The 14,682-nt window shown below is 40.3% G+C and overlaps 1 protein-coding gene across 2 annotated transcripts; it reads left to right on the top strand.

Moving 5' to 3' along the window:
- The first annotated feature begins 556 nt into the window (after nucleotides 1-556).
- LOC127624347 (interleukin-20 receptor subunit alpha-like) lies at nucleotides 557-12,456 on the top strand. Of its 2 annotated transcripts, none has more exons than XM_052099137.1 (7): nucleotides 557-694; nucleotides 3,614-3,734; nucleotides 3,845-4,050; nucleotides 5,337-5,509; nucleotides 6,659-6,803; nucleotides 7,832-7,971; nucleotides 10,495-12,456. In XM_052099137.1, the coding sequence occupies exons 1-7, from the start codon at nucleotides 643-645 to the stop codon at nucleotides 11,188-11,190; spliced, it is 1,533 nt and encodes a 510-aa protein (XP_051955097.1). In that variant the 5' UTR covers nucleotides 557-642; the 3' UTR covers nucleotides 11,191-12,456. The 2 variants fall into 2 exon arrangements, with proteins under 2 accessions (XP_051955097.1, XP_051955096.1); XM_052099136.1 differs by having other exon boundaries at nucleotides 7,802-7,971.
- The last annotated feature ends 2,226 nt before the right edge of the window (nucleotides 12,457-14,682 follow it).

Raw genomic sequence — 14,682 nt, 5'->3', positions numbered from 1 at the left:
ACAGACAGACAGACAGACAGACAGATAGACAGATAGACAGATAGATGGATAGATGGATAGATGGATAGATGGATAGATGGATAGATAGATAGATAGATAGATAGATAGATAGATAGATAGATAGATAGATAGATAGATAGATAGATAGATAGATAGATAGATAGATAGATAGATAGATGTGATTGATATCGCGTCATTCAGGTAATGTAGTCAGTCCTGTATAACCTGTCTACTGTCATACCACACAACTGCAGCTGAACCACCAGTGCAACTTCATATAAGACGCAGTAATTTAGATTTTGAAGTGGGAATACAAATATAACATTAAAAATACTTAAAATATATCTCAGCATGAATTTCACGTCGAAGACTACGCAGAACCCTTGTACAATGAATAATATTAATTAGGCCATGTTAACGTTCCTTCACAACCTTCCTTGAGCGTCCTGGGATCACATATGCTAATTAATATTCATGAGCCGAGCCGGTGACGCCCGCGCTACAGTTTTGAACACCTTGGAGTTAAGGTGCGCGCACTGCATTCCTTAAAGCAAAGTGAAATGTGAAGTCATTCAGTCAACACCGGTGTAAAAACCTGTAAGAGGACAGAATGTTAACGCTCGTGTGTCTCTGTTTTCAACCATGGATACAGTTTTATTAATCGCGTTGTGTCTGCTTTTGGGAAGGACTTCAGGTAAAACACATTGTTTCTTTGCACTGCTCTCAGGCATTGGCATACTCGGATGTTTGTGGGTTTATATCTGTTAATTGTTCTCTATTGTAGTTCTAATGCATCATAATTTAAAGTCTATTTATTTTAATCCTGTGAGTCTGGTCTCTAGTCGTTATTTTACTGAACCTAATTAGTTATAATATCAGAGTTGTCTGATTAAAGAAACTGTTATCGAAAATGGAAACTACTGTATAAGAAAATTCACTAAAAAGCCTGTTATTCCAATTATGTCTATATAGTAATTACAGTATTTCGAAAGCAGAGACAAGAAATGAAAAAAGCATGCAATGCTTAAATGAGAATTAAACTGAATCCTTCAAACTGTACATGAAAACATTGGCTAGTGTGCGTGTGTAGTGAACACTACATGATATTTAGTCATCGTTATTCCAACTGTACCAAAAGCAGTGAAAGTATTTTACTGTGCAGACTGTGTCTCATATGTTCTCTTTCTCACAAAACTTATGATTACACATGCTGAGGAAACTGAACCCCTTCTGAGTCCTTTGGGTCTAGTCCTTTAATAGTTCCTTTATAGAGAGCATGTTCCTTTTCATATGTTGGTTTTCCTCACTTTCTATCAAAATCAAAACGCCATGGTTAAACGTTGTTCAAAAATGACTGGTGTACCTTTGCGTAGTTTAACTGTATTTTTATGAGCAACAGGTGATAAGAAGGGCTTATAGCATCATGGGAGATGAAACACATCCCTTGCATTCTCAGTTCAAGCTCCTTACAAATCAATATACATTTAGCTTTGTGCCTGTGGCTATTCGACTATGTAATGGGGGATATCAGTGTTTCTTATCATCATTATTGTATTTTTATGTATTTATTTATTTAGCTTTAATATTTATTCTCAATGTGTGGTCTGGTATGCTGTATTCTTGTTTACTGCTGTAGCCCTATATTAATTGTCCTGCGTGGATTAATCAAGTTCTAATAATAATAAACTTGTTTTAGACTTTATAGATTTGTGTAACAACACATGTCAAACAATGTTTTTACACATAATGTGCTCATGAAGAATTTAGTTATGAAATAGTGACTTTATCAAGAGCAGTTTACTGAATTCATTCCTTAGAAACCTTTAAAGAAATGCTCCCATCCACTCTTTTATGCCTCTTTTGCTCTTTTTTTAGGTTTATGTAATAATTTAACTAATGCTCACTTGTAGACCTTTTAACATAACAATCAGGAACAACAGGAAACCTCATTGTGTTCACGTGTGTACCTCTCTGTGTTGCGCCGCTTCCTGTGGTTTTGTGAAATCTGATTTATTTCAGCAATGCCTGATATTCTCTCTGCATTTCACTGTACAAAACAAAACTTCCAAAGTAAGATAGCATAATTGAATCCTTGTCAGCCAAGTTTCCCAGTTTAAGTGTATTTATCTTTCCATGTTAATGAGTAGTTGACATATAATATTTACATTATTTATTTATTTATTTTCAAATCAACATCAATTTTAGGTTCAAATTTACATAAACGAGTTACGGATTGTATATATTTTAGCTCATATGAATGGTCGCAGTCTTTTTCTTTATAGACAGCAGACCAAGGCCAGATTCTTTATTTAGCCAATCAGAAGCACTTTCTGCCTGTCAGTCATTCTGCACATTTACAGGGCAGCCCATTTAGGGGCGTCAAGAAGCTGAGAGCATCAATTTTAGAGTTGTCCGTTTCTCACTTGAGAATACTGCTTTTACAAGGTCAGGTTCGTGTTTGCTGTGACATCAAATTACATCTTTATATTTTACATGTGAAATTGAGATGATCTCCTAAGGTGCCTCTTAATATATGTCCACACTAATCCATTTAAGTTTGAAAACTTTGTTTATACTATTGTATACTATTGTGATGGAACGCAAAACATATTTGGAGAGAACGCAAACTATAGCTACAGAACGCAGGCTATTGTGAGAGAACGCAAAACTTATTGTGATGGAACGCAAAACATATTTTGAGGGAACACTAAATATTGTGACAGAACACAAAACATATTGTGAGGGAACGCAAAACATATTGTGAGAGAACAGAAAACATATTGTGAGAGAACAGAAAACATATTGTGAGAGAACAGAAAACATATTGTGAGAGAACAGAAAACATATTGTGAGGGAACGCAAAACGTATTGTGAGGGAACACTAAATATTGTGAGAGAACAGAAAACATATTGTGAGAGAACAGAAAACATATTGTGAGAGAACAGAAAACATATTGTGAGAGAACAGAAAACATATTGTGAGAGAACAGAAAACATATTGTGAGAGAACAGAAAACATATTGTGAGAGAACAGAAAACATATTGTGAGGGAACAGAAAACATATTGTGAGAGAACAGAAAACATATTGTGAGGGAACGCAAAACATAATGTGATGAAACTTCTTTTGAGAGAATGCAAAACTGATTGTGATGGAACACACAACTTTTTTGAGGAAATGCAAACTATCGCATAGGAACGCAGACTATTGCGAGGGAACACAAAACTTATTTTGAGGAAACGCAAAACATATTGTTCGGAACACAATCTTTTGCGAAGGAACACAAAACGTATTGTGAGGGAACACAAAACTTAGATTACAAAAATCCCTCCCCGTTCTCTAAGTGTACTCTCCTGCTGCATATGTGATTACAACAGTTTCCAAGCAGTCTGTGTTTATTCGTGTGATTGGAGGTTGGGATTTTGAAAAAGTTGGGGCATGTCTAATTTAAGAGTAAAGTCTCATGGAAGTGTCTGAATGGCTAACATCACTTACAGCACTCTTAACATAGTTTTAGATGAAGTCACAATGCAGGACACTGGTGAAATATGTCAATTACCCTTATACAGAAGTATATTATATCTTATAATGTTTGTGTTAACCTGTGGCATCAGGTGAGGGACTGCCTGAGCCCCAGAATGTCCATTTCTACTCACTGAACCTTGGAACCAGGGTGAGATGGACACCAGGAGATGGAGCACTCAATGGAACTCTCTACACTGTGGAATATGCCATGTGAGTAAATTAATTTGTCTAACAAAACCCATAATGCAAAATTAGCATTTTAGTGATGTAGCAGCATTCTGGGTCTTCAGATCGTCATGCAGTTGTACTGTTTACCATAGTTATGGCGATGCAGAGGAGAGCAACAGTGAGCAGGTGAGATGGAGGCAAGTAAAGCAGTGCACGTCCATCACACAGACCGAATGTGATGTGTCTCGGGAGATGTATAACCTGCTGGAGGAGTACTACGCCAGAGTCAGGGCTATCAGCCCAGACACACAATCCATCTGGACCGAGAGTGAATCCAGGTTCAGACCCATGTTTGACAGTGAGTCTTTACTCTGTGATATTTGACTTTGGTAATGTGGATGGATGGATAGCCAGTCACAGCAACATTCGCTCAGCCAATGCCATGAGTTTAGGACGGAACTCACCAGTCTGATCTCATAAGAATTACGTGACTGTGGCGACATTTTTGCAACATGACATTATGGCAGTTCCGAGGTGAAATGTCCACAGTGTGGCACTCAAAGCGAATTCAATGTTCTTCCAAACAGATGAGGTTTTTAAGGTTAATGTTCTATTGATTTTTAAATCAACAAAACTGACGCCCCGACTCAGAAAAAGCAAATGTGAGATGAAAAACACATCCACGTCATTTATTGCTGCTTCTATTTGGGTTCATGTGTGGACTCGTGTGCTCTTCAGGACTCCTTTACATCACAAGTGTAATACAAATGTTAAAATGAGTCATGTGCTATAGTAAATGTGTTTAGATGTCATAAGATAGCATTGTAAGTGTTTATGAACTGATAATCTGACGTTTTGATTTGAGTGAAAGTGAATAAAAGTCGTTGTTTTAGCACCTCTAGTGTTCATTTCACCAGGAAACTGACAAGAGACATACAATGAGCCACGTAAAAATAATTTTGCAAAAATGTCATTATAGTAACCTGATCCTATGAGACCAGGTTGTGTGGGAGTATGAAACGGACCAATGGAAACCGGGGGTGTTTTGGAGAAACCTGTTTGAAATTACACACTTCAGCTTTAAGGACAATACCACAAATGAAATAAACACAATAATTAAAACCACAAAAAAAGTGATGAACACAATTGTTGTCATATTTCATTAATGAACCACAAGCAAACTTTATATACAGTATAAATACAGATAGATAGATAGATAGATATACTGTATATACGTATATACACAAGTATGTATTGTCAATTTTTGCAGTATTGTCCAACCCCACAGAGCTCTTTACAGTGGCAGCTTGCCTTCCTCATATTTTATGACTTATGATTTATCACAACACTTCTGTTTTGATGTTTTGAATTGATGTTTGAACTCATGAGCATATGAGCATTAAACACACTCGTTCATTTGTTTATATTGAGATGGAGTAAAACTAAAGGTTCTTTCTCACGTGTAATTATGTGTAACTTGTGTATTGTTTCTCTTAACATGTGATTACAGTAATCAAATAGAGCTTGCTGCAGTTGAGTCAACAAGCAGTCGTAAAGAAAACGAAATGCAGTGATAACTGAACTATGACCCTCATTAAAGCTAATTATTTGCAGCTATTGAGTTAATCTGTTTCTTTTATTCAGCGATTCTTGGACCTCCACTGGTGGAAGTGACTTTGGTGCAAAACTATGTGAATGTCACCATAAAGGGTCCTTTCAGGAAAACGAAGAGGTCAAAGAAAGACAAATCCCTGTGGAAAATCTTCCCGCACATGATCTATAATGTCTCTGTGTACAACAGCAAGAGCAAACACACGGTTGGTGATTGTTTATTTCGTTTGAAAATGTTTTGAGAGGCGAAATCACTACACAATTGTGCTACTTTCTCCTCAGTATTTCAGTGGTTTATTCGATAACCATACTCAGTCCAGTTTAACCAGGCACTAAATATTCAAATTAGCACTGCGTGTTTAATGAGTAACAAACAATGTCATTGTTTTATATGCAAACATGTAAATGTACTTGTAAATGTACACTTGTAAACATGCCTGCCTTGTATGTAAATTAGAGTTATTATAGATCGTTGTGCCTTATTCACAAAATTCACTATTTGCAAAGCACTATTGTTGCAGAAAGCAAGTGGTAAACTGTTTTGGGTGCTTTTAAGAGATGTTTATGTGCATTTTCTATTGATTATACCAAAAGTAATTCACTAAATTATGATACAATTGTGAAGAGGAGCAATATAACCTGGCACATATCTGGGCACTTTCTACATTTTAACGAGTTGACTTAAGTGTCTGGATCACAGTGGTGGAGTGATGCTGCACAGTTCTAGTAAACAGGGCAACATTTCAAATAGTGATTTCCAGGCTTGGAAAAGGAAATTGATCATATCTTATATGTCATAGAAATTTCTATAGGTGGACTTACATTTTGCTAGTTTTCCCTTTGCCCTAAAATATTTTATTAGCTGGATAATGCTCTTGTGCAGAGTCATGGGCCGTTCAGGCCGAACGTGTACTTGCACAAAAAATCATCGAAATGCAGCGCAATGAACAGAATATAATTCAGGTGTCTCGAGATGCCTTTTTAAAAGTTGCCATTCTTTTGAATTTGACAAGGCATCAAAAAGTATGTAAAAAGTAGCAAGGCAACAGTCAAAGACGTCCATGATTACATACTGTTGAAAAACAATTGAAAAACATCGCTGGCTGATGGAAAAACACATTCTGATTGAACAACCCCTAAAACTTGCTCGCAGGCCATAGCGATGTCCGCATGAACCTTGTGTAAAGTATGCCAGATCATGGTAGTCTAAAACGTCCGTTACCTAATTTCATTTGTGAATCAGGTGCTAGACAACACAGATAGTGAGTGGAAATGAACAGTGCTGTCAGTGTTATAGCTCTGTAGTTGGCCTGAATAATGAAAATCTTTTCCCCTTCATTTTGTTATTCTCCCAGCAATACTTCCTTCTTAAAAATGGTAACTTGACTCTGGGCCCTCTGGAATTCTCCACACATCTCTGCGTTGTGGCTCAGGCACAGTCCCAGTCCTTCCCTTTGGCCACCAAACCCAGTGAACGGATGTGTGCTGAAACACCCAAAGGTACCACAGTTCACTAAACTCGATCAGCCAGTGACAGGCCAAAGATTCCTTTTCTTTTACTCTCAGATTGTGAAAAGTTAAACAGGTTTGAGCAGATTTTATTAACAGATCTGGTTGTATTCTTTGCTTTCATGAAGTGACAGGAAAGTTGAGGAAACCTTTAGTATCATGGTAAAGTGTGTGTGTGTGTGTGTGTGTGTGTGTGTGTGTGTGTGTGTGTGTGTGTGCATGACACATTAATATAGCTGCGGTGTTTTCCCTGTATGCTCTCGTTTGTACTTCCTTGTGCATATCTGAATAGCTTGCCGCCAAAGTGGGTGTTAAATGAGAGACTGATTTTTCATGTTGCCAGTGTTGGATAAGTTACTCAGAAAAGTACATTCAAATTTGAATCAGAGTACTGATCGTGTAACTGAAAAGTAATCACATTACTAACTACTTTACTTTTAAGTTACTTTCTAAAATACTTCACATAAATGTTTTTCTCAATTTATTCAACTCATTCATTGTGTCTCACTGTGACACAGATTTGTGCATTTCTTTAAAGAATAGGAGGGACGAGTCAAAATACATTTTTGTGGTAATCATTATTATGCCGACAATGCTGTAGACTGAACTTAACTTGTATTGAACCCGGATATTCCTTTAATTTAACTGAATATCAGTGATTATAATCTGATTACAAGAATTACTTTGTTATCATTTTAAACCCAACACTGGTGATTGCAAAGCTACAAAGTCTGGAATGGAATACCATTTAGTGTTTGTAATAAACCCGCTATGTTTATTACACCTAATTGCTTGACATTTTATTAAATGAACACTTCAACTTAGATAATCTTTTAGTAATCGACCTCTCTGCTTTCAGTCTTTTTATACAATAAGATAAAAGAACAGTTGGGCATATATGGTAGCCTACATGTACGTGAGATTATTAGTCACTTCCCCCTACAGTCTTTCTGTTTGTGACAGTGTGTGTTTTAATGTGTAACTTCAAGGCTTCATGGTGGATTTCATTGCTGTTCCAGATCCATTTAAAGATCAGCTGCTGACGGCCATGTTGGGAGGTGTGTTACCATCTGCCCTCTGTCTGTGTATACTCGCTGTGTTGGGCGGCTTCATTCACTGCTACATCAATGACCACAGACAGACTCTGCCCAAGAGCACGGTGAGGTTACCACACCACATAGCTATGCTCTGCCAACCACCTACAACATCCTAACAAGTAACTACATAGCAACATGCTAAACACATCTCTGAACACCTAAGCAACAGTGTGGTTCCCAATATTTTCAAGGCACAATTTTTACAGAACATTTCATGTGAAATATTTCAGCAAAAACACATGTGTCCATTTAAATCGAGCTTTTATTTGCCTATTTCTGTGTATTTTTGATGGTAGTTTCTCACATCCAAAAAATAAAGCAAGAATTTTCTTTATTTTTGAGATTTAAATTTTTGGCCTTGGCAAAACATTTTCCGGAAGAGAATGGTGACAACTTTTCATTTGATTACTTAGTTTCTCACCTCCAGAAATGCAGTTGGCCCAGTGTGATTATGTACAGTATATTATGTGTGTATGCTGCACACTTCAGAGTACTCTGTATGATGATATCATGATCATTAAACAAAGTGCTCTGAAGTGATTCCAGTGTTTGAGCAGCTTCACACATTCAATTTGAAGTGCACTCACTTCAAAACTCACCCGTCACTCTGATGTCTGTGGTCATGAAGTCATTGGAGAGACTGGTGTTGGCCCATCTGAAGGACATCACTGGACCCTTTCTAGATCCCCTTCAATTTGCTTATTGAGCAAACAGGTCTGTGGATGATGCAGTCAACATGGGATTGCATCATATCCTGCAACATCTGGACAGACCGGGGACATATGGAAGGATCCTTTTTGTGGACTTCAGCTCCGCTTTCAACACCATCAGCCCAGCTATTCTCCGGACTAAGTTAAACCAACTCCCTGTTCCCATGTCTATCTGTCAGTGGATTACCAGCTTTCTGATGGACAGGCAGCCACTTGTGAGACAGGGGAAATTCCCCTCCAGCACATGTACAATCAGCACTGGTGCCCCCCAGGGATGTGTGCTCTCCCCACTACTCTTCTCCCTCTACACAAATAACTACACCTCCAAGGACCCGTCTGTCAAGCTCCTGAAGTTCGCAGATGACACTACAGTCCTCAGCCTCATCCAAGATGATGATGAGTCTACATACAGAAGGGAGGTTGAACAGCTGACCGTCTGGTGCAGTCAAAACAACCTGGAGCTGAACACACTTAAAACAGTGGAGATGATAGTGGACTTTAGGAGGAACACCCCGACATTGAACCGCTCACCATTCTAAACAGCACTGTGGCAGCAGTGGAGTCATTCGGGTTCCTGGGCACTACCATCTCACAGGACCTGAAGTGGGAGATACACATCGACTCCATTGTGAAAAAGGCCCAGCAGAGGTTGAACTTCCTTCTCCAGTTGAAGAAGTCTAACACAGGTGCTGCTGATCCAGTTCTACTGAGCAAACATTGAGTCTGTCCTCTGCACTTCTAGAACTGTCTGGTTTGGTTCAGTAACGAAATCAGACATCAGAAGACTACAGAGGACAGTTCGGTCTGCTGAGAGGATTATTGGTTGCCCCCTGCCCCCCCCTTCAAGAACTGTTCACTTCCAGAGTGAGGAAAAAGGCTGGTAAAATCACTCTGGACACCACTCACCCTGCCCACTACCTCTTTGAACTGTTGCCTTCTGGACGACGCTTCAGAGCTCAGAGCACCAGAAACGTCAGACTATGTTTTCCCTCGGGCTATCCATCTCATATACAGTTAAAACTTTTTCCCACTGAGCAATAATTAAAAGCAATACACTGTTTAGTCTTTTTATATTTATTAAACACATCCAACCTCTTCTGCCATTACATTCCCTTGCACTATATATAACAGATTTTTATTTGTACATGCGCATATATTTATTTTGTCTAATCGTGTATTTCTATATATACTTACTATATAACACTATATATGTATATATTACTATATATGTACTTTCTATATAACAATATGAGTGTCAACATATTTTTAGAGTGATAAAATCACTTATTAACCTTAACAGCTTAAATAATACATGAGTTTTAACAGTAGAATTAATGCAAGTGATTTTATCAAATTCTAAGCTTCAAATTTCTGCCTTTAAACCCTATAAAAATTGACTCCATTGACTTCCATTGTAAGTGCCTCACTGTAACCTCCATTTTTGCTTTTTCTTTAAAAAAAAGGAGGGACAACTCAAAATGTATTTTTGTGGTAATCAACATTATGCCACCAATGCTATCAATTGAGCTTAACTTGTATTAAACCCAGAATATTCCTTTATGTAGAACAACCATTTTCAACTGTTCTAATATTAAGAAATATTTCTTGAGTACCATATTAGCACATTCAAATGATTTCTCAAGGACTAGGTGACACATTATTTTCTTTGTAGACTGGAATGTGGACTGCTGAAAATGGTACCTTGTCATCATGAGTAGAAATTGAAAACAGCTATTTCAAGAAGTAATAATAATAAAAATGTTTTTGGAGGTATTTTGATCAATTTTATGCATCCTTGGTGAACAGAAGCTCATATCTCAAAGATTCCAAACTCTATATAGCATTATTTTATTAACTGGGATTTTCTCATTCTAGGATATGGTGCATGCAAGTGAAAACCTTCAAACTTTCCAACCTGAAAGGCCCACAACTATCAACCTCAACCTGATTGGACTGGATGGGATCAGAGTAGAATTTCCTGTCGCTCTGCTACAGCCTGACTCTGGGAAATGTTCCTCAGATGGCGATGCCCAGGCCCTGCCTCTGCCTGCTGCAGTAGAGCTGCCTGTGTCTTATGCACAGCAGCATGTGCCAGCTCCAAACAGTTCTAGTGTGGTTTCCGAAGACTGGCAGGTCGAACGCTCTGCGAGTGATGACTCTGATCTGCAGCCGTGGCCACAGAAGCACAGTCATGACGAAGCTGGAGAGTACGGCATTGTATTGCCAGCTACGCTTGAAATAGAGGGCCCTTGTGGTGCTGAGGTTAATCTTTACAGGACACAAGGCAATATGATAGAGCCCAGACAGCTACAGGATGAAAAGGATGAAGAAGAAGAAGCACAAACATTTTTGGATTGGAGTCCCACGACCTGTGAACTGAAGATCCCTCTGATGGGGTTGTTAGGCTTAGAGGACGAGGCAGAGATCGAGACTGAAGTAGTGAGAGATGAAGTTCCACTGCTGCCTAATGTCATACTGAGACAGGTCTCAGAGGAGAGCTCAGAGCAGGAGGACGACTTCACCAAAATGGAGAAAAACTGGGGCCTTGTTATCCACAGTAACCCAGAATAGAATGTAACAGTAGAGATCCAGAATGAAAAATCCAATTCATTTTCTCCATAGAGAAACTGATTTTGAGTAATAATTGAGGCTCCCTATTTGAAGTGTTACATGTGTGCAATTAATTATATATAAAAAAAAAAAAAACATATTAGAACATTTTATGCAATTAATCATGCTCCAAACCAGCAAATACATTCCATAATAAACACAGACCACCAATTAAAAATAGTGTAGATGGAATTAGACCAATAATAGGTTTATGATCAATGAGATGGAAATAAATCAAACAATATTTTCAAGCTTGATGTACCACCTTGATGCAGTAGGGGGCAGTCAGCGTGACTCCAGCTGTACAGACACCACAACGAGAGCAACAGACAGCAAAGCCTTCCACAGGTGACACACTCTTGTGCTCAAAGACAGCAGGACTGAGCACAAGAGAAGGCAGGGATCACAAGACGTGTTTTTAGCTTGAAACAGTGTGCTAAAAACACAAAACTTATGAGACACGACGCAATGAAATATGAGACGCTCCGTCCATCTGATGCATGATTATACAGACCACCAATTAAAAATAGTGTAGATGGAATTAGACCAATAATAGGTTTATGATCAATGAGATGGAAATAAATCAAACAATATTTTCAAATTTAATTTACTTGTGTGCCGCCACAAAATATGTATATTATATAATATATTTCAATATAATATTTATATTATAATATAAAATATTCAGATAATTAAAATGCTTTACATTCTTTTAGCAGAAGAGTTCATCATTGATAAGACAATATAAAAGCGGCTTTAGAATACAATGTATTGTTTACTACCATATTATTGATCATAAGTCAGTCATTGGCGTACAGTTCACAGCAATCAATTTCACAAGTGAATTTATCAATCAGTTTGAGATTTATTGTGAGGGCTTGTTTAAGAGCCCGTCAATCTACACCTGTGTCAGACATGCTTGTGTAGCATCTCGGGTGTGTTGCATCATAAACATAAAATGTTTAGGTCACTGTTTCAAGTTAAATATAGTTTAATTGGATTCTGGGATTCTTGGATTCTGATCCAAGATGGCGGCGCGGTAGCACGCAGCGGCCATTCCGGATCCACAATGGTGCTATTTTTGTTAAAAAAGCCAGACTTTTGCAACACATGGACATCAGAGCAACCGGTGTTCGTGTCTACCATCGCCAGACACTACTGAAATATAAGACTCATGCAAAAACCAAGCTGCATGATGACCTGCAGGAGGCGCTACGCGTACTCGGCTTGCTGCGGAGACCAGGCCTCCAGCCCTCGGCGTCGCCTGATGCCGGTGTCCGGGGGAGAGGACGTCGTAGCGGTGTGCGTGAAAGCGAAGCGCGGAAAGAGGGCGGGGTCCATGCTAGGCTAAAAACAAACCCTAGCCGGCCGGCTCTCCCGTCTATCCTGCTCTCAAATGTTTGCTCCCTGGACAATAAACTGGACTATATCCGACTCCAGCAGGCTACGCAGTGTGAGTTTAGAGACTGCTGCGTCTTTGTTTTCACGGAGGCGTGGCTCAGCGACAGAGTTCGGATGCCGCCATTCAGCTAGACGGGCTCGCCTCGTTTCGTGCCGACAGAAATACAGCTCTCTGCGGTAAGACTCGTGGTGGTGGCTTGTGTGTTTACATCAACACGGAATGGTGCAAGAACTCTATGCTAGTCTCTAGTTACTGTTCATCGCTGTTGGAGCTTGTGACTGTTAGATGCAGACCTTTTTGTCTACCACGGGAATTCACCACTGTTTGCATAACTGGAGTTTACATTCCCCCCAGCGCTAACGCTAAGGAAGCGCTCTGTGAACTGTATGGGGCTATGAGCGAACTGCAGAACGCTCACCCCGACGGACTGTTTATTGTCGCCGGAGATTTCAACCATGCAAATCTCAAGACAGTGCTCCCTAAATTCCATCAGTATGTGGACTTTGCAACGAGAGGGGCTGAACGCGCTTGATCTTGTTTACACAAACATCCCAGGCGCGTACCAGGCGGAGCCCGCCCCCACCTCGGCTACTCAGACCACATCTCTGTTATGTTAATTCCAGCATACAGACCGCTCGTCAGGCGCACAAAACCGCTTCAGAAGCAGGTGAAAACCTGGCCAGCAGGAGCCATCTCTGCTCTTCAGGACTGTTTTGAGTGTACTGACTGGCACATGTTCAGGGAGGCTGCAACATATGGCGATTCTACCAACTTGGAGGAATACACAGCATCAGTGACCAGCTACATCAGCAAGTGCATTGATGATGTCACTTTCTCCAAGACCATCACCACACGCTCCAACCAGAAGCCGTGGATGACTGCGGAGGTGCGCACGCTGCTGAGGTCCCGAGACTCCACCTTCAGAGCAGGCGATAAGGCAGCCCTAAGAACAGCTAGGGCCAAACTGTCACAGGCAATCAGAGAGGCAAAGCGCGCACACGCCCAGAGAATCCACAGTCACTTCCAGGACAGCGGTGACACGCAGCGCATGTGGCAGGGCATCCAGGCCATCACCAACTACAGGACAACATCAGCTGCCTGTGACAAAGATGCCTCCCTTCCAGATGCGCTGAACGACTTCTACGCTCGGTTTGAAGTGCAGAACGACGTGATGGCGAGGAAGTCCACCCCTCCTCCCAACGACCAGGTGCTCTGTCTTACCACGGCAGATGTGAGGAAAACTCTACGTAGAGTCAACCCACGGAAGGCTGCTGGACCAGACAACATTCCTGGCAGAGTGCTCAGAGGATGTGCAGACCAGCTGGCAGATGTTCTTACTGACATCTTCAACATCTCTCTGAGCAGCTCCATCATTCCAACGTGCTTCAAGGCCACCACCATCATCCCCATGCCAAAGAAGTCTGTGTCAGTGTCCTGCCTCAACGACTACTGTCCCGTCGCACTTACACCCATCATCATGAAGTGCTTCGAGAGGCTCGTCATGAGGCAGATTAAGACCCAGCTGCCCCCCTCACTAGACCCACTGCAGTTTGCGTATCGTTCAAACCGTTCAACGGACGATGCCATCACCACAACCCTCCATCTGGCCCTCACCCACCTAGACAATAAGGACTCATACAAAGCCCTGCAGAGGATAGTGAGGATAGCTGAGAAGATCATTGGGGTCTCTCTTCCCTCCATCAAAGACATTTACAAAAAACACTGTATTCGCAAAGCAACCAGCATTGTGGACGACCCTACACACCCCTCACACAAACTCTTTACCCTCCTGCCGTATGGCAAGAGGTATCGAAGCATTCGGGCCCTCACGGCCAGACTGTGTAACAGCTTCTTCCCCCAAGCCATCAGACTCCTCAATACTCAGAGACTGGTTTGACACACACGTGTCCTGAGTTGCACTTTAATTACTGTCACTTTATAACTGTCTGCTACCTCAATAACTGCTATGTGCATAGAACACTATCTCATAGTATGTTATGTTTACATCTTTAGAAACTGTCATCTTTTTGCACTACTGAGTACTGGTCGGC

This window comes from Xyrauchen texanus, chromosome 30 (genome assembly GCF_025860055.1).
Source record: "Xyrauchen texanus isolate HMW12.3.18 chromosome 30, RBS_HiC_50CHRs, whole genome shotgun sequence".
Taxonomy (NCBI): domain Eukaryota; kingdom Metazoa; phylum Chordata; class Actinopteri; order Cypriniformes; family Catostomidae; genus Xyrauchen; species Xyrauchen texanus.
Note: the sequence above shows the minus strand (reverse complement) of the source record. Positions and strands in the feature narration are given on the sequence as shown.